The 20,769-nt window shown below is 44.9% G+C and overlaps 1 protein-coding gene across 1 annotated transcript in view; it reads right to left on the bottom strand.

Annotated features, from left to right (window-relative positions):
- The window catches only part of LOC122816858 (nuclear receptor coactivator 3-like), a 557,677-nt gene that overhangs the window by 253,201 nt on the left and 283,707 nt on the right, over window positions 1-20,769 (bottom strand). Inside the window, exon 3 of the mRNA XM_044089921.1 lies at window positions 3,189-3,393. Coding sequence (XP_043945856.1) covers window positions 3,189-3,393 — 205 coding nt within the window. The remainder of the gene's footprint in view (window positions 1-3,188; window positions 3,394-20,769) is intronic.

Genomic DNA, 20,769 nt, shown 5'->3' with positions numbered 1-20,769 from the left:
GGGGGTGGCTTAGAACTCCCTGGTTTTGAAGTGGAGGCAGTCCACTGCTTAGATCTCTGCAACCCCTGGGACTGCTGTCTTGGAGGTCTGTTTCCACGGGGCCTAGGCTGCCCTGTTTACTATGTGTAGGAAAGAACCAGTGCTTGGAAGGAAAATGCCGGCTGAACCTAGGGGGCTGTACCTGTAAGAAATCTTTAACAGTCTGCATAGATTTTGCTTTTTCTTCCATCTTAACACCTCTTCTGCTTTAGTACCAAATAAGTTATTTGTGCAAGGGTGCATCCAAAAATTTTGATTTGACATGGTCTGGCAGGGGCTGTTCATTAAGCTATGCAGGTCTTCTAATGACAAATCCAGTGACTGCTGGCCTGCAAGAAGCTTCTAGGGCATAAAAACCACAGTGCAAAGTGTGTTTAGTTACCTGACCAGCAGAGCGCATTAACATCTGTAAATCTTTAGATTCTGCCCATGCAGGAAAGGGCATTTTTTGTTTAAGGAGTTCCAAGGTATGTTGCTGATATCTAAGCATATGGAATTGACAATTTAGTGCCCTGATAGCAAGAGTAGCTAAGGTGTATACTTGTTTACCCCAGCTGTCCAGTGCTCTGGAATCCCTGTCTGAGGGGGTGGGATTCTTAGCTGAAGTAGCTTTAACCCCTTTTGGGCCTTGAGTTTTTAAAAAGATATTTGTGAGAGTCAGGGACTCTGTAGTACCTGTCTGGTTTTCTGGGAGCAGTTGGGAGGGCGTCTGGAGTCAAGCTGGATTCAAGGAAGACATCATCCACCACATCTAGGACTGGGGGGATGGCTAAGGGTCTTGCTGTGGAAGGTCCAGGAACTTTCTGAGTTTCTTTTTAGACTGTGGGTAGTCTGGACTCTCCAATTTGAAATGCTCCCTTAAGGTATACGAGTTTTCCCCAAAGGAAAAATCCTCTGGGGGAGAGCCTGAAGGAATAGATTCCTCTGCATCAGAATCCTCATATGTAGAGAGGGGCTGCATGTCTTCATAGTCAGATGCATTGGATTCATCTGACTCTTGTTCAGATAAAACTACTGGAGACAGATCTCTTTCTTTTTGAGGGAGTGGCTTGGCTTTCCCTAATCAGCATGATAAAGTCCTCTGCCATTTTAAGCATTTGTGACTGAGGCAAGGGAGCAGGTGCCAGAGAATGGCTGGTAGTCAGTTTCCTGGGGGTGGTTCGAGCCCTGGGCCTAAGGAACTCTGTTGTTTTAGAAAGAACGGCAGCAGTGAAAGAAGGCGTCGGTTTATGTCTGGATTCGGTGTTGCAAAGGACTTCCTCGGAAGCCGGTCCCTGCACAGCACTCTGGACCCAACCAAGGTAGAGACGACCACAGGATCCTTAGACGAAAAAGGGTTCTGTGGCATACCAGACTCCGAAAGGGTCTCGGTAGCGGCCTGTGAATTAACTGAAGTGGGCAATAGGGGCTGCGAAAGTGCCTCGCTGAGTTCTGGAGGACTGACAACTAGCTTGGCGGTAGCGTCGTCGGAATGTTTGGTCCTGTGAGGTCTGTCTCTGTCTATGTTTTTTCAGAAGATCTGCTGTCGGGTGGCTTAACAAAGCCATATCGGAATTCACGGACTATAATTGGAAATATCTGGCTAGAATAAGGGCCCGACAATGAAAAGTTCTGGCGTTAAAGCACAGAACCAACAACGAGGGACGTCGTGGTCTGGGCCTAGACAAGTGACGCAGTAAGCGGCGAGACAATTAACTTTTTCTGACATTGGTTAGTGCAAGAAAAAAGGATCCCCAATGGGGTACTTAGCTTTCGAAGACTAACTTCAATTCGGAAGCGAAACTCAGGTAGCGGCCGACCGGCACTCGTGTGAACTGCTTCTGCTTCAGGCTCTACGGCAACAACGACTGATTTAATGGTGTTGGCTGCCTTCCTTTATACCACTGATGACCTGACATCAGTCCTCAAGCGACAGCAACCGACACAGGAACAGTAAGTCTCTGGTATTCAGGCCGGCCGAGGGCTACCCTGGCAAAGATAACCCAAATGTGATGACTGCAACAGTGAAACATGAAGAACATCCCTCCACATGTTCTTAACTAATCTTTTCAAACACTGGTTCTCTAAGTATAGGCTCAAAGCCAAAAAATGGCTTTGCAAGGTATTTGGGACAAAGGCCTGACAAATAGCATAGAAACAGTGGTCGTGATTAGGGCCTAGACAAAACACAAAGATCGTAGCTGTCCTTGTGGCATTTGCCTTCCACACTTACAACTGCCCCTCCTGAATGACATGAACTAAACAAAACAGGCAGCAGCAATAAAAAAAATAAATAAATCCCAACAGGACACTTATCTGGAATCAGCAAATGGAAACAAGCTGCAAACCGACATACGAGTCAAGCTTTCCGAATGGTGGCGGAGAGGTTCTGAGGATTGCATGTGCAGACGTCCTTTTATGGCTGACGTTTGACAAGCCATACATGCAGCATCGTACGTACTTTTCTGTAGCTGAAAGCTGTTGTATGCTGGCTGGAGGTTGGGTTGCTTGGGGAGGAGTATACCCCATTTGTAAAGAATATTGCAACATTAGAATAGAAGTACATCAAAGGCAACCCTGCATAGAAAAAACTTTGGTTGTGCAAATTATCTGTGCAGAGACTTAGAGAGATAGCTTGCACTAGCAAACGTTTTAACCAGAAATGAAAAAAAACTTTCTTTCCCCTTAGCTTTAAAGTATTTCATTGTACAAGACCCTACTCTCCAAATCCTGTACTTGGTATTCTCAATTAACAATATACCAGACTTCACAGCCAGAGCCCACCACCACATCTAGCTAAAGTACAAGCAAACAACAATTGTAGCATTTTCAAAAAAAGCAAGAACAGGAAAATAATAATGGGGAGAAGAAATGAACACAGTACAACAGACAATACCAACAAAGACCTCAATTTGCAAGCATCATTCTCATCTTCATCCAAGGGTAACTTAACAGGAAGTAGCAGAATTTAACTGTGGCCAGCAGTGTAGTGTAGTTCTCTTGTTGTTCAGAACTGCCACCCCACTAATCAGCCACCCTATACCTCAAAATATCACTTATTAATATATCAATTACCCACACACAATATCCTGAGAGAATATGCACAGCAATGCATTGCATTTGTTGTATGTAATATCTGGGCAAAACATTAAAACCAATAAGACATGTACCATAATTTGAAGGATACGAAAATTGCTGCAGGGGAGGTTGTGCCATTGAAGAGCCTGTCATGGGACCATCCATGCCAGTTGGAGCAGTCATATTTGGAGAAGAGCTAAAACCCTGTGACGCCTGCTGAGACTGTTGCATCAAAAATGCCATTCGTTGCTGCCGAAGTCGCTGAGTTACTATTTCTCGGCTCTGCTGAGTCATCATCTGAAATTCAACCCCCCCAACCCTTTATTAGGAAGGGTTAAAATGATAAAACGCAGCACCTAATTAAAAGCTTTAGTGAAACAGATTCACTACCAACATTTCATTTTCAATACACTACATAAATTGTATACATTTGTAAAAGCTTTTATTAAATCTAAATCAAATGTGCCACAATAAAAAGTCACAAATAATGCAAATACTAGCACAAAATGCCAGTTCCTCCACCACATCACACAAAACCTTGCTGACTATGCAAATTCAGAGAGAGTTCCACTTAACTGGACACATTGGACTTCTACTTACAACACTGCTACAATGTGGGTTCAGACCTATGGATGTAGGCTACATAAGGACTACCTGGCAAAGCAGTGGCTCAGAAGGCTTGGGGGTCACGGGGTGAGGGGAATCCTAAAGCACTTGGTGATCAGTGAGAGCTAGTGGTGTTCTGCTGCTGAGGATGAGAGTTCCTTTACATTCAACCAGGACAAAGGGCAGCACACTGGTGTTTCACAGCGTCCTCAAAACATTTTTGAGGATGTCAGTGTTTTATTTCACTCAAACATTTATGTCTCCTCCCCTTAACTGAGCCAGGATTTCAACTTAAAATCACAAAAAAAAAAAAAGAACTTCAGAACAATGCCTGCATCCTGGTACACCACTGGAACAAAACTTGTAATCTTCTGATACGATGCTTAGAATCCACTTGTCTGAGGTTATATACATCCAATATCAACAGGAAAGGGCCAGCCAGACTCCAATAACTGGAGGCTGTCCATTTATTGTGTCTTTAGCCCTGAGGGCCACAAGGCCTCCCCTTTTCATCAGTCTGCCAAGCTCTCTTTTGGGTAGCTTTTCTACTTCTGAGCAGTTTGCCTTTCCCTTACTACCAGAAGTAAGACACTTAAGCAGGGTCATACCTGCTGTATATGGGAACCAACAGCTGCTTCATTGACCACAAAGTCTTCCTCTCCTACTCCAGGTTAGTGCCTGAAGATGTAGCAAGGAATATTTTCTGACAACAGATCCTACTGCAACAATGCTAGATACTGTTATCCACAACATCATGCCCACATTTGATACCAAACTTCAGGCCCAAAGTTTACAGCCATGAGTGCTTGTAACTCTGAAAATTCTTCTAGCTGAAATGATGGCCAGAAGCAAGGCTGAGGCCACTTTGCTCCTGGGAGGCCTCAGGTATAGGTTACCCTTCAGGATTTTTTTTAACTGGGGGTCTTGGCACCCATGGGGGATCTACAGGTAGCACTCAAAAATAGCTGAAATATTTATTTCAGTGATACAAGCTAGACCAGAAGGGAGTTCAAATATGTACTGAAGAACCAATTTCACCAACACTTGTTTTGGGTGCTAATTTGTCCTTTGACACAAGAGGGAGCATTCTTTCCATGCAGCTTGGTAAGATGTCTTGCTACTTTGGCTTTATAGCTTCCCTCAACTTTTTGCAACTCCTCATAGAAAAGGTGGCAAAAGGACAGGAGTGTTTTACCTTCCAAGCTACAGAGTATGGGAGGTTTGAGATGTACTAGGAACTCATGCACTGCATCAGAAGATTCACCTGCTGAGGCATCAGTAGAGGTTTCTCCCTTTCCATCCAAAGCAGATGGCAGAACAGACAGTGCAAGGTTATGATGCCGTTTCACACATTTAGACCAGCTACTACATAGACCGGGAACTAAAGGTGGAGGTGTCTCGATTTACATCAAAAATAAATATACCTCAGGGCTGATCAAACAAGACAATGCACCTGAGCTGCTCCATATTCAAATCACCATAGGCAAAATCCAATACCACTTCATAGGTATAGGTCCTCCTCTATGACCCCAAAAACCCATACTATGTATTTAAACTTATTGGAAACGCTCACCATCCAACCAATAGTATATATTCATGGGTGACTTGAATTACCCCACTATTAACTGTGAATCCTATATGACACCAAACTTACAGGCACAGAGATTCATGGATTTTGTAAACAAACTCCCCGCACCAGACTGACAATACACCAACCAGGGGTGCAATCATAATGGATCTGGTCCTCATTATGTGGGAGAGTGATGCACACCCCCTTGTGCAATGTTCTTCCCTGGTAAGGTCAGACCATAAAATGGTCTCCTTTGAAGTAAAAATAACCCCCCCCCCCCCAGCTAAACCTGGAATATTCAGGAACTACTCTAAGGCTAACGTCCTGCTATTAAGTGATAACCTGACTAAATTCCAAGACCCCCATAAGCCCTGAGAACACTGCTGCCTATGCAGAACTGTTCATAGAACCCCTGAACAAGCTTGTTAGTAGCTGCATAGAGACAGCTGTATCCACCAGGAAGCTGTACAGAACTAACTCAAAAAACATGCTACCCTGGTGGAATCACAAAAACAGGCTATATAACAGAAGGAAAAAAATCATGGTAAAAATTAGGAGGTGCAGCACTTGGCAGGATAAAAGCACTTTCAAACTAAAACAACTCAGAGGACAAATAAATTCTACCAAAAGCCAAATCTGAGTTAAATTTGGCCTCCCAGGCCAAGGACAACCACAAAGCATTCTTTAACTATGTCTGCAACCTCAAAGGCAATACACAATTATGTGCAGAGCTCACTGTAAATGGAGCCACCTATACTAAGCCAGATGTAGCAAACTTACTGGCTAATAAATTTAGCTCCAACTTTACCCCCCCCCCCTCAACCTTGCCTCAGGAAAGCCCATCAAATACAACTCCCACTGCTATCACTAGGGAACAGGTCCTTAGTGCTCTTTCTAAGGCCAAAAACACTGCATTAATGGACACAGACAATATCCCAGGATGCCTTCTAAATAGCATGAAACATAACCTATCAGACCCTCTGGAATTGCTTTTTAACTGTAACATCCAAACAGGCTTAGTGACTCATGTTTGAGAACAGGAACAGTCATCTCTTTGCACAAAGGTGGGCCATCGACAGACACTGGAAACTACAAGACCCATAAGTTTCACTAATCTTAAATGTGAAGCCATGGAGAAAATTATCATGGAAATCATCAATGGTGATCTAGTAAATCTCCAGACACTGAACCCAGCCCAGTTTGGTTTCGTCAAGGGCAGGTTATGCCTACTCAACCTGATGGGCTTATTTGGGAAGGTCACCAAAGCAATGGATGAGGGCAAAATGGTTCAAACTACCCACCTTTATCTGGCCAAGACATCTGACAACACCCCACTAGGGCATTGTTGACAAACTCAAGAGGTTATGTACAAACCCGTATGTCACCTGGTGGACAGCAAACTGGCTCACAGACAGGACCCAGGAAATTAAAATTGGGGAGTCCACCTCTACAAAAAGTCCAGTCACAAGTGCAATCCCTTAGGGATCGGTCCTTGGACAGCTCCTTTTTAGCATTTACTTCTCTGAAGTCAAGGCCAACGTCAATGGTCTCTGGCTGGCTAAATTTGCAGATGACTGCAAATTAGGAGCCACCATAGAATCCAACATGGACACAAATGTTCTCCAGGAAGGGCTGGCACAGACAAACAACTAATGTCAGAGCCATGGACTAAAACTAAATGCCAAGAAATGCATAATAGTATCCTTTGGGAAGTCATCCACCCTTGGTAACTATCATACTGACAACACACCCCTTACAGCTGACCCAGTAGTCAGGGACTTAGCGAAATATATAGACAGTTAACTAGCCTTTGACCATCACGTGTCTACAGTAGTGAGGAAATCCTTCTATGTTGCATAAAATACAGCTGTGTACACTTACCATAAATGTAGATGTTAGAGTGCATTCACTGTTGCAGTCATCACATTTGGGTGATCTGCCTGCAGGTAGCCCCCAGCCAGCCTGAATACCAGAATCTTGGATTCCTGCATTGGATGCAGTCTCTTCTTCCATGACGTCAGGTCGTCAGAGGTATAAAACATACAGCCGACGCTATTACATCAGTTTTTCTTGCCACAGATTTCAGGTGCCCCCACAATGGGAAGCAGTTATATGTTATGGTACCCCTCCAACAAAAAGCAAATCCACCAAACAAGAAGGAAAGGTAGAGCCAAGAGAAGTCAGGGGGCTGGAGGGAGGGTAACCAGGACTGCAACAGTGAATACACTAGAACATCTACATTTATGGTAAGTGTACACAACTGTACTACGTTCTTCGTGTTTCACTGTTGCAGTCATCACATTTGGGTTGATTCCCAAAGCTAAGGAAGGGAGGAGGAAATTAGAGAGCATTAGGGCCAGCTATAAAGCCCTGCAAGACTGCAGTGGCAAAACCAGCTCTGGATTTAGAAAAAATAGGCATGTGGTAATGCTTGGTGAAGGTATGTACAGAGCTCCAGGTAGCAGCTTCTAGGATGTCCCTGGTAGGGACACCTCTGAGAAAGGCCGTAGAGGAAGATGCAGCCCTGGTGGAATGTGATCTTATCCCCTGTGGGGTAGGTTTTCCATGGTGCTTATAGCAGAAATGAATGCAATGGGATATCCACTTAGAAATGGTTTGCTTTGAAATGGCCTTCCCCTCTGCCGTTGCAGCAAAGCCAACGAGCAGCTGTTCAGATTTTCTGAGAGGCTTAGTCCTGTCCAAATAAAATCTAAGCTGTCTGTACACGTCCAAAGAGAGCAATATTCGTTCTCCTTTGTTTTGTGGATTCGGGAAAAAAGTAGGCAAATGAATGGACTGATTAAGGGCCACACTAGACACCACCTTGGGCATAAAGTAAGGATTGGTCCTGAGGGATACCCTGTCTGCATGGAAGATAATGAAGGGCTCCACTGCCATGAGGGCCTGTAATTCAGACACTCTTCTTGCTGAAGTGATGGCTAGCAGGAAGACTGTTTTCCAAGAAAAGAATTTCAACTCTGCAGTTCCAGCTGGCTCAAAAGGAGGGAGAATGAGCTTTTCCAATACAAAGTTAAGGTCCCAGGCAGGAGTAGGGGCTCTCCTGGGGGGGGGGGGTCTTAAATTTTTTGCCCCCTCTGAGGAATTGCTTTAGCGGGGGGAGAGAAAAGGGGTGGTTCAGTATTATAATGTACTGAAATGGCAGAGGCATGAATTTTAATAGACGAGAAGGATAGGCCCTTGTGGAGCATATCTATTAAGTACTGAAAGTTATGAGGTAAGCTGGGCAACATTGTGCCCATCTCCCCTGAGTCCGGCTACAGTAACAGTATCTTTTCCACTTTTCAGCATAGGATTTTCTAGTACTAGGCCTCCTTGCCTCCAGAATGACATCCAGCACCTGCTTACTGAGGGATGCTATCGGAGAGCTCAAGGAATTTGCCAGATTGCACGGTTCAGGGTTTGAAGCTGAGGGTGCAGAATCTGGCCCACCTGCTGGGACAGCAGGGAAGGGGTCTGAGGCAGGTGCCATGGTTCCATCAGTGTCATACTGTGCAAGAGGGGGTACCAGTGCTGGCATGGCCAGTCTGGTGTAAATCAGTACTGTCCTTGGTTTGTCCTGTTTGATCTTTAGCAGAACCTTTGAGAGGAGAGGCAGAGGGGGAAAGGCATAAACTGAGAGGCTTTCCCAGACAAAGAACAAGGCATCCACTTTCCAAGATTGACTGTGGGAAGTCCTTGTGCAGAATTTGTCCAATTGGTAGTTCTGAGGGAAGGCAAACATGTCTATCTCTGGGGTCCTCCATTTGTTCAAGAGGTTGAATATTTTTGGTTCCAGTTTCCATTCGTATGGGTCCATGACATTTCTGAGTAGATTGTCTACCAGCGAATTTAGCTTGCCTGGCAGGAATTGAGCTTGTAGGTGCACTTGGTAGCTCAAGGCCATGTTCCACAGAGCATAGGCTAGTCTGCAGAGAGGATACGATTGGGTCCCCCCCTGCTTTTTTATGTATCACATAACTATGGTGTTGTCTGTCTACCAGTGATTGTCCTGTAAGAATGTGGTCCTTAAAGGCTGTCAGGGAATTCTGTACAGCTAACATTTCTTTTTGATTGATATGCAGGTGCATCTGTCTCTGGTTCCATTTGCCCTGAATGCACTGCCCTGCCAAGTGAGCCCCCATGCATAGTCTAATATGTCTGTTATTAGGGTTTGGGTGGCAGGGGGAAGAGTGAAAGGGAGCCCCTTGTTGTGGTAGCAGGCCTCGGTCCACCAAAGGAACTCTGTCTTTATACAAGGGATGATAGGAATCATTGATTCCAGGTCCTGAGAATGTTGACTCCATAGGCTTTTTAGGTACTATTGCAGTTTCCTCATATGCAGTCTTGCATATGGAATTAGTAGAATGCAAGAGGCCATGAACCCCAGGGCTTGCAGAATTTTCCTTGCAGATAGCTGGGTCTTTGTGGCCAGTAGTTTGAATTAGGTTGTGAAATAAACTTGTTTATCTGAAGTGAGGAAAACCATCTGGGAAGCTGTATTCAAGCTTGCTCTCAGGAATACAATTTGTTGGCAGGGTACTAAGTGAGATTTATTTTTGTTTATGGTGTACCCCAGTGAGTTTAGAAGTTTCTTTACGAATGCCAGATGTTTTTAATAGCAACTCCTGGTTTTCTGCCTGAATCAGGCAATCATCCAAGTATGGGTATATTTGAATATTTCTCTGCCTGCAAAATGCAATGGCTAGAGCTAGACACTTTGTGAATACCCTGGGCTCAGTAGATAAGCCAAAGGGAAGTGCAGAGAACTGAAAGTGCATGGAGCCTGCCCTGAAGCGTAGGTATTTCCTGCAAGATTCCCTTATTGGAATGTGCAGGTAAGCTTCCTTTAAGTCTAAGGTTGCCAACCAGGCATCTTTGCCTATCATTGGAAGCAGATGTTGAAATGTTAACATCTTGTATTTTGGGATTACCAAAAAAATGTTTAAAATAGAGAGGTCCAGGATAGGATGCCAGGAGCGGTCTTTTCTGGGTACCAGGAAAAGTCTTGAATAAAAACATTGTCCCCTTTCTTCTGCTGGAACAGGTTGAACAGCCCTGATACTTAGAAGAGAGAGAACCTGCTGTTGAGCCTCTGCCCACTGATTTGAGGGTAGGTCTGGCCAACCGTTTGGGGTTGGTAGGGTGTGGAAGTGGAATCTGTATCCTTGGGAAACTATATTTAAAACCTATTTGTCCTGGGTAATGAGTTCCCAGTTTCCTGCATGCAGGGCGAGCTTTCCTCCTAAGGGAGCAGGCAGCTGAGCTGGGCTTGAAAGGGTTAAGGTTAAGTCAATGTGCCATTTTCCCGTAAGAGGGAGTCTTATTACTCCCTGCTTTGGAAGTGGGAGCCCCCCACTGCTTAGTCCTGTGCATAGCCTAAGAATATAACCTAGGTGGTCTGCTGTTCCTAGGCTTAGACTGAGAAGGCCTGGAAAAGGCTGGAAAGGACCAATTCTTTGAAAGCCAATGCCTACTAAATCTGGGAGGCTGTACTTGCAGGAAATATTTAACAGTTTGCATAGATTTAGCTTTTTTCTCCATCTTTTTGAGGACGACTTCTGCTTTGTTGCCAAACAGGCGGTTTTGGTTTAAGGGAGCATCCAGTAATTTAGCTTTAACATGATCTGGCAAGTTTTGCTCCTTAAGCTAAGCATGCCTTCTAAGTGCAGACCCAGTGACAGCTGCCCTGCAAGATGCTTCTAAAGAGTCAAAACCACATTGCAAAGTATGTTTACCAACTTGTCCTGCAGAATGCATTAAATCCTGTAATTCTTGTGTGTTCAGTACAGTCCGGTATCAACATAATTTTCTGTTTAAATAGTGCCATAATATGCTGCTGGAACTTTAACATATGAAACTGGCAATTTAAAGCCCTAATGGCCAAAGTAGCAGAAGTATATACCTTCTTACCCCATCTGTTCAGGGCTCTAGAATCTCTATCAGAAGGGGTAGGATTTTTGGCAGCAGTAGCCTTAATGCCCTTTGGTCCTTGGGAAATGGTCTCTGGATCCGCAGTAGGATTCTTGAAGAGGAACTTGTGAGAGTCTGGTACTCTACCTGTCAGGTTTTCTGGGAGCTGGAGAAAAGTGTCTGGGGAAAGGCTAGATTCCAAGAAAGCATCATCCACAATGTCCAGAACAGGCGGGATAGCTAAAGGCCTGTGCTGAGGGAGGAGTAAGAATTCCCTAAGCCTCTTTTTGGAGTCAGAGTAATCCTGGCCTTCCCAGCGGAAATGCTCCCTTAGAGTGTGCAAGGATTCACCAAAAGAAAAATCTTCTGGAGGGGAAAGCAGAGGGAATGGAATCCTCTGCATGAGAATCCTCATAGGTAGATTTGGGCAAATCCTGGAAATCAGAAGAAACAGAAATATCAGATTCCTGATCAGAAGAATCAGAAGGGAAATCAGTTCTAGGTCTCAGAGGGGGAAGGCTGGCTTCCCCTAATTAATTAATAAGGTCTTCAGCCATTCTAAGCATTTGTTTTTTTGGCATATGGGCCGGAGCATGCGGTTTGGACGTCGGATTTCTAGGCGTGGGCCGAGTTTTAGGCCTGGATAAAGAAGATGGTGTTGGTTTAAAATGCAAGTCTGTAGGCCTGATTACTCGCTCAGAAGCTGGTGCCTGCACAGTGGCTCCAGACCCATCCAAGCTAAAGGCCTGTGCTGAGGGAGGAGTAAGAATTCCCTAAGCCTCTTTTTGGAGTCAGAGTAATCCTGGCCTTCCCAGCGGAAATGCTCCCTTAGAGTGTGCAAGGATTCACCAAAAGAAAAATCTTCTGGAGGGGAAAGCAGAGGGAATGGAATCCTCTGCATGAGAATCCTCATAGGTAGATTTGGGCAAATCCTGGAAATCAGAAGAAACAGAAATATCAGATTCCTGATCAGAAGAATCAGAAGGGAAATCAGTTCTAGGTCTCAGAGGGGGAAGGCTGGCTTCCCCTAATTAATTAATAAGGTCTTCAGCCATTCTAAGCATTTGTTTTTTTGGCATATGGGCCGGAGCATGCGGTTTGGACGTCGGATTTCTAGGCGTGGGCCGAGTTTTAGGCCTGGATAAAGAAGATGGTGTTGGTTTAAAATGCAAGTCTGTAGGCCTGATTACTCACTCAGAAGCTGGTGCCTGCACAGTGGCTCCAGACCCATCCAAGGTAGAGACATCCGCAGGGTCCATAGTCGAAGAAGCATCTCGCGGCATACCTGACTCCGAATGGGTTTCAGTAGAGGCCTCCGAATCTGAAGTAGTGGGTATCAGGGGCTGAGAAAGCGCCTCACTGAGTACCGGCAGACTGGCGACTAGCTTAATGGAAGCGTCGTTGGCAGTTTTGGACCTATGCGGTCTGTCTCTGTCTTCATCCTTACTTTTTTTGGAATATCGGTAGTCGGGTGGCTTACCAAAGCCATTTCTGGATAGTCATACAGAGTACCAAAATAATTTGCTGCAAATATAGACAGACGATGAATAGTTCGGGGGTTGAAAAAGGCACAAAACCGACAGCGAGGGACGTCGGGGTCTGGGCCTAAGCAAGGAATGCAGTACGAATGAAAATCTTTATGAGGTATTTGCTTTCCACAGGTAATACAATTGTTAACTTTTACTGATAGCGGTTAAGAGTAAGAAAAGGAATTCCCAACGGGGTACTTAGCTTTTTTGAAGACCGGTTCTGAAACTCGAAAACGAAAATTTCAGGAGTCAGCCGACCGGCACTTGCAAACTGCTTCTGCTTTGGGCACCGCACAGCAAGAAAGACTGATGTAATGGCGTCGGTTGCATGTTTTATACCCCTGATGACCTGACATCATGGAAAAAGAGACAGCATCCGACGCAGGAATCCAAGACTCTGGTTTTCAGACCGGCTGAAGGCTACCTGCAGGCAGATAACCCAAATGTGAGGACTGCAACAGTGAAACAAAAACATCTTACAAACAAAGGTATGGCATCTAGGTCCAATGAAGTCATTGTTCCACTGTATTCAGCATTCATAAGACCCATAGAGTATAATGTCCCCTCTGGTATGTACCTAACCAGGCATATCCAACAACAGGTATGTCCACAGACGTTCCTCACTAAAAGAATACAGGGCATACGTAAAAATTCCTATGCAGACTAACTCAAGGCCCTATATATCCCTGTATTCTGTATCCTACAGGCTTTTGAGGGGAAATCTACGCCTGACATACAGAGCATTGTCATACCCCACTCTGATGGACCTCCTGCATATCCACAAGACATCAGCACCAAAATTACCTGTTCTAAAGACTCAAACCTTGCTTGTGACAGAAATAGGACCTGATGGAGAGACAGGTATGTATCCCAGAGACTACTCAGTCTCTGGAACAGCCTCCCCAAACATCGGAAGCAGAGTTCCTCCCTAACCCAATTGAAGTGTAACTTGGACAATTATATGGGGAACAGGAAAAGTACAGTTTTGTACCTACCATAAATGTAGATGTTCAAGTGTTCACACTGCTGCAGTCATCACACTTGGGTTATCCTGCCGTCGGCCCGAGTTCCAAAGTCTTGACGTCAGTGCGTCAGGGGTATATAAGATGCATCCAACGCCATTTTCTTCAGTCTTTCTTGCCGCGCGGTGCCCGAAGCAGAAGCAGTTCGCAAGTGCCGGTCGGCCGACTCCTGAGATTTTCAAATCGAATTTCAGACTGAAGTCTTCATAAAGCTAGGTACCCCGTTGGGGAACCTTTTCTTGCCTCAGTCCGATGTCAGAAAAAGTTAACAACTGCATTTCTTGTGGGAAGCAAATACCTCATAAGGACTTCCATTCTTACTGTATTCCTTGCCTAGGCCCAGACCACGACGTCACAGGTTGTCGGTTTTGTGCTAGGTTTAGGTTTGATTTCGTCCGACATTATTTTGGTAGGAAATTTAATTATACCATGCCGTCGGACCAACCGACGACCACGATGCATAAAAAATGCAAAGCTAAGGACAGGCAGCCGAAATCCAAACCAGACTCCGAGGCCTCTGCTATGCCAGTCGCCGGTTCTCCGGTTTTCAGTGAGGCGCCTATGCAGCCCCTGACAACCGCTGATTTAGAACCCCAGGCGACATCTGATTCACAAGCGGAGACTGCTAGGCCTCCACAACCTTTACCTTCAGGCCCTTCTGACTCCATACCTGAAGGCGATTCCGGTTCAGTTGAAACGCCTTCAGTTGCAGAAGGTGTCTTCAGACCGACTACACTCGCTATTAAATCCTATGCAAAACTGTAACATGATGAACATCTCACCCCTGGTTTGGCACCTACATCTCTAATGGACACAGGCAATCTGTAAATGGTTCATCTCCCAAGCCCCTGCTTACACTTATCAAGGGTAACAGAACTTGTCAAATATCTGGGATGCCTAGCTAGGCTTAAAAAGGCCCTTGTGGTCGTTAGCCTAGTAAAACACCTATGAACCTGTACTGCCTAGACCAAAAGGGGGCAATCAGAATTACTTCTGGCATCTCTTTGTCTAATTTCTTAATTACCCTGGAAAGCAATAACACAACAGGGAAAATATAAAGAAACAGATTCATCCAATTATGGGATAAGGCATCTACTGCTCAAGCATGTTTGTTTGGAGCTCTGCAGCAGAGCTTCCTTAGTAATCTGTTGCTTAAAGAAGCAAAAAGATATCTCCCTCCCTCTCGTACACTCTGCTTATGAGGTCTAAGACAGTATTCCTCTCTAAACTCTGAATAGTCAAGATCTGCTGGCGCCCTGCTTAGTTAGCCCACCATCGAGTTTTCCTGTGCTTGTATACAAGTTACCCTCACTTGTAAACTACATACCAGGGTCTTCTCACAAGCTTGCAGATATATTAAGAATGTGACCCCCCCCCTTTTTTTTAATGTACTGCTTAAATGCAGTGCTGTCTGCAATGACATTTGGGTCACAGCAGCCGGACATTCTTGAAAGATTTGAGAGTCTGAATAGCAGCCATCATCTTGAAAGATCTGAGAGTTTGAATAACAGCGATCATCTTCTTTATGTTTATGTGCACTTTATTTTTCCCTGGGTATACATGTGCTCTACAATTTAAGGTCTAGGGTGTGCGCTTAGGATGTTGTCTATGTTTTGAGGTGTAGATTAAGGTCAGCTTTAAGTTAATTTGTTTTAAGGCCAAGTTGTTCTTTTGCACTTATGCCCACCATTCTAGCACTTTTCTTGCACTTGGACAGAGACTGCTGGGTCCAATGTAGTTCTTAGTAACTACTGAAGTCTCGTCATGTGCATAAAGGCTACATACACCATCTGTTCAGTGGATACCATGTGTCCCAGAATGCCCAGTAATTCCCTGGCCATTACCACTGATTGCAGTAACCTGTAGTGAAATAAAGCAGTAAGGGACTTGACTTTCCTGTGGTAGGTAGGCTTTAGTTGACATGGTGCCAGAAAAAAAAAGGGAAGACCACTGTTCTAGCTGGGTATAAACTAGATTTCAACTCATTCAGGACAAAGCCTTATCTAAATACAGCGCAATGCCTCTCGAATTTGTGGTAGTTGTGGATGGCTTTGGTCCTGTAGTAAACCATTACACTAGTACTCGTTCCAGACAGTTAAAAATGTTTCCAGTAGCCAAGCCAAACGGAGACATAGACGAGCTCTCTGAGCATGTAGCCCAGGCCGGTATGACCCTGACCTTGAGTAGCATCTTACCCTCACCAAGAATACCACCACAATATGAAGACAAGATGATCAATTTCAACAATTGGCTTAAGTATTGGTGTCATTCAAAGGGGACCCAATGCCTGCCAGCCTGGGATGACATGCTCGACAAGCCACGATGCTTCGCTAGGGACGGCTTGCACCTGTCACCCCTGGGCTTTCGGATATTGGCAAAGGCTCTTGCTACCCCCATAGTGCCTTTTTTAGGCAAGGCTCAAAAGACAAACCCACCTCCATAGGTATCACAAGGGATAAGAAACTAAGAGTAATGCTACTCAACGCCAGAAGTCTAAACCCTCAAAATGCACACAGTCGAAACTCTCCTTAGCATGGAGAACATCGATATCTGTGCAGTAACAGAAACCTGGTTCAAGGCTCCCGAGAGCACCCCAGCACTACCAGGTTATACCTCATACCATGCTTTTCGGCCCCAAAACTTGAACCAAACCACAAAAGGAGGGGGAGTATCAATATTCGTCAGATACCCACACCTCCAGGTTGGTGGCACAGCACGAAGCATCAGAGACTATCCATGTGCAACTAACAGTGGGTAAAACTGCCTTCCAGTTTATAGCCTGCTACAGACAACCCTCCCAAACCCAGGAACCCCACTCGGCCTTCCTGAGAACACTGGAAAATATGAAGGTCTCTCCAAACACCATTATATTGGGCGACTTCAACTACCCAGACATAGACTGGGAGCATTACTCTAGTTCCAACACCCTAGCCCAAAGGTTCCTAGAATTTATAAACTTAAATGCTATGGAACAACTTGTTACCACTCCCACAAGAGGGGAAAACATACTGGACCTGATCATCACCAACATGGGGACTCTATGCTCCAGACCAGAAGTGTATCCCTCACTGGTAAGATCAGACCATAAACTAATCTCACTGGATATTCACATCCCGACCCCACCCCCTACCCAGAAAACCAAAGTGAAAAACTTCTCTAAAGCAAATTTCACACTCCTCAAAACCGAGGGGGAATCCTTCAAAGCCCCCGGGCCTGTGGAAAATACGGCCCAGACCACAGAATCCTTTATAAACGCATTCTATGAACACCTTCAGGAATGCATGGATCATGCAATCCCAAATAAAACCAAGACCCAATCCTCCAAAGGCAGACGTCCTGTCTGGTGGACCCCAGCCATAAACAAACTACACAATAGGAGGAGGAAGCTACTACATGATAGAGCAAAATCCCAAAAAGGGAAGGCATCTCTGATCAGTATTAGCAAAAAACTACGGGCACTCATAAAATTGTCTAAGGCCAGTTTCGAGAGAAAAATTGCACAGGACACTAAGGATAATCACAAGGCTTTCTTTAGTTATGTTAGGAACTTGGGTGTGAATTCCTAGATATGCTCAGAATTGGTCCAAAATGACAAAAAATACACCAAACCCACAGACATTGCCAACATCCTAGCTGACAGGTTCAGCGCAAACTCCCTCCCCCCCCCACCAAAAGGGCAAATATCTATCCCAGCAGAGTGCTGCCCCCTGACATCTCAGATGCTCAGGTAAGAGCTGCCCTCTCCAAAGCAAAAAACACAAGCATCAATGGGATCAGATGGTGTCCCAGGCTGTGTCCTACATGAACTCCAAGAAGAGCTAAACCCAAACCTAAAACTACTGTTCAATCTCAGCCTTACTACAGGATATGTACCCAAAGAGTGGCGTACAGCAACAGTGGTCCCTCTCCACAAAGGTGGTGCCTCAACGGATCCTGGAAACTATCGCCCCATAAGCCTGACTAGCTTGGTCTGCAAAGCTATGGAAAGGATCATCATGGACCTCATAAATAAAGACATTGGGGACCTACAGACACTGGGCCCTACTCAGTTCGGCTTTGTTAAGGGTAGATCCTGCCTCTTAAACCTGGTCGATTTCTTTGAAACAGTCACCAAGGCCACTGATGAGGGGAAGGTGGTCCACACAGCCTACCTGGACCTCGCAAAAGCCTTCGATACAATACCCCACCCGGGCATTATAGATAAGCTCACCAGCTTAAATATAAACCCCTATGTCACTAGATGAGTTGCAAACTGGCTCAAGGACAGAACCCACATGTTTAGAATTGCTGGAGCCATGCCAGACTCCAAACCAGTTACAAGTGGCGTCCCACAAGGCTCAGTCCTGGGACCTCTCTTGTTCGGTATATATTTCTCAGAGGTACAGGCCAACACGGAAGGACTGTGGCTGACCAAGTTCGCAAATGACTGCAAACTGGGCGCCATAATAGACTCTCCAGCCGACACAAGCATCCTCCAAAAGGGCCTCATAGAAACAGACAACTGGTGCCAGAGCCATGGCCTCAAGCTAAACGCCAAAAAGTGTATAGTCATCCCCTTTGGCAAAAACAAAGTGCCCACAAATTACCACATAGATGGTAATCCATTAAGTACAGAAGTAGTAATTAGGGACCTGGGGACCCAAGTTGATAGCAATCTCTCATTTGACAACCACGTGGCCAAAGTGGTTAGAAAAACATTTTATATAGCCCACCTAATCATGAAGGGATTCACATCTAGATCAGGGGAGGTCATCGTGCCTCTTTACTCATCCCTCATCAGGCCCATAATTGAGTACAATGCCCCTTTTGGGATGTACCTTACCAGACACCTGCAGCAACTGGAAAGACCCCAAAAGTACCTCACCAAGAGGATCAAAGGGCTCAAACAGATGTCATATGCTGCCCGGTTAAAGAAACTCCAGCTCTACTCAGTGGCATACCACCTGCTCAGAGGCGATCTGTGCCTGACGTATAAAGCCATGTCCAACCCGGAATTAATGGACATGCTGCACCTCAGAAAATCCAAATCCCATCGAGCTACGTGCTCGAGACTTGAACCTCAGCACTGAAATAAATAGGACATGCTGGAGGGACAGATTCATAACCCAGACGCTCCCTTCACTCTGGAATAAAATCCCAGTCCAGGTTAGGCAGAGTCCCTCATTGACTCTCTTCAAGAGGAATCTTGATGAGTGGATGGGAGATTGTAGGTTTACCCCGGGTATCACTTCTGTGTCACTGTTAGACAGAGGCACAGTATACTAACCTCGAAAAAGGGCATAGCAAAATTAATTTAAAATGGGTGGCGAAAGCCAAACACACTCTGGCTAGGCTTATAAATGCCCTAGGGCAGATAGCCTAGTATGATCCTATGAACCTATGGTAATGATGCTCCCCTGCCACAAAACTCAAGTACTGCACATGTTCTCTGAAAACTGTAATGTACAGGCAGGCATCCTTAGGGTACATCACCACATGAAGAGCCTGAGGGTCTAGACAGGCAAAGAGGACCTCTGGAGTGAACATTCTGAACTTTGGAATTTTTAACCATCTGTTTAACCTTGATAAGTTCCAAACATGTCTCCAGATCCAAGTTTTCTAGGGATAAGGAACAACCAGACGTAAAACCCTTTTGCCTTCCTGGTTCAGAAGGAACAGGCTTTTTGGTTCCTTGTACTAGCACTTCTGCTAATCGAACACCAACTAAGTGTTCCTGGTCTTTCGGGAGAGAGACAACTTCTAGGTTTGGATATAAAATTAAGTCTACATCCTCTGGAGATGATCTGTAAGACCCACTGAGTTGTACTCATGCTTAAGCAATGCTGGTGAAAATTGGCTAGCTGATCACCTACCTTGGGACAATGTGGGAGTGAAGCAAAAAGGTTGGGGGGATTTTTGGGGGAGTAGGGGAGGGAGGAAGCTGGCACCCCTCACAGCTGCTCCCTGTTAAGGTTTGGGCCATGGAGGTAACCAGACCTCATCTCTATCCTCATGATAGCATTTTTTTTCTTTTATATGGCCTTCTGATCTTAACCTACTTCAAAAAGTAAGGACCTTGGTTACAGGGGTAATTTTCATTATTTGGAGGATCAGGAGGGTGAAACATGACTGACCGATAATTTTCCCTTTATCTTCCAGACTCTAATTACAAACAACAAAGCCTTATCTAATGGGGTATCGAGGACTTGCACTTTCAGATCCTCAGAAGGAGTCAGAGTCCAAAGCTGAGAATGTCTCCTCCTCACTGACCTTGTAACAGTAGCCCTGATGCTACACCACCAGCATCATATCCATATTTTATGACATGGTTTCCAGCTGTGAGTCTGGACTTGGCTGATCAAATCTGTCTTTAGGTTTGCACAACCATTCTGGAATTGTTTAAGGACATGTTAATGATACTTCAAAATATGGTTTTGACAGCTATACTATTTTTTCCCTAATCAGTTGTGGTTGAAAACATTCAAATGACCAGCCCACTTAAGTTATCAAAATTGAAAATAAATCGGTCAAACAATTTGCTTTCCTTGTCACTGGGAACAGTACTACACTCTGGAGCCATTCTATCTTATCTCCTTAACAATTCCCTAGAAGAGTGTATACTGATCTGAAACAAGGTTTCTAGAGAGAAATTAGAATTCTTTAAATATTACATCAAATATATTGATTTTATGAATGGAGGATCAAGGATCACCCACTGGCTTTGGAGAACCAAGTCTCAGATGATCCTAACATCTCTTCTGGAAGCAGAATTCAACGTAAACTACCACCTGAAGTGCTCCCCAAGGCTGAAAGTCAGTCTCCAAAAGGCAAGTCCTCTGGCAGATGGGTCAGAAGTGTCCTCGATATACCACAGACTGGAGAGAAAGATCAATGTGGCCCAAATTCCAGTTCCTCCTCCTCCTCAGAATCACAGAAGATGGATTCTCTCACTGAAGAAACCTCTGACTTGATTCTCCAAAGCCAGTGATGTAATATTTAAAGAATTCTAATTTCTCTATAGAAACCTTGTTTCAGATCAGTATACACTCTTCTAGGG

The sequence above is a fragment of the Protopterus annectens genome, chromosome 12.part0 (assembly GCF_019279795.1).
Source record: "Protopterus annectens isolate FY-2018-M chromosome 12.part0, PAN1.0, whole genome shotgun sequence".
In the NCBI taxonomy this organism is placed as follows: domain Eukaryota; kingdom Metazoa; phylum Chordata; order Ceratodontiformes; family Protopteridae; genus Protopterus; species Protopterus annectens.
Note: the sequence above shows the minus strand (reverse complement) of the source record. Positions and strands in the feature narration are given on the sequence as shown.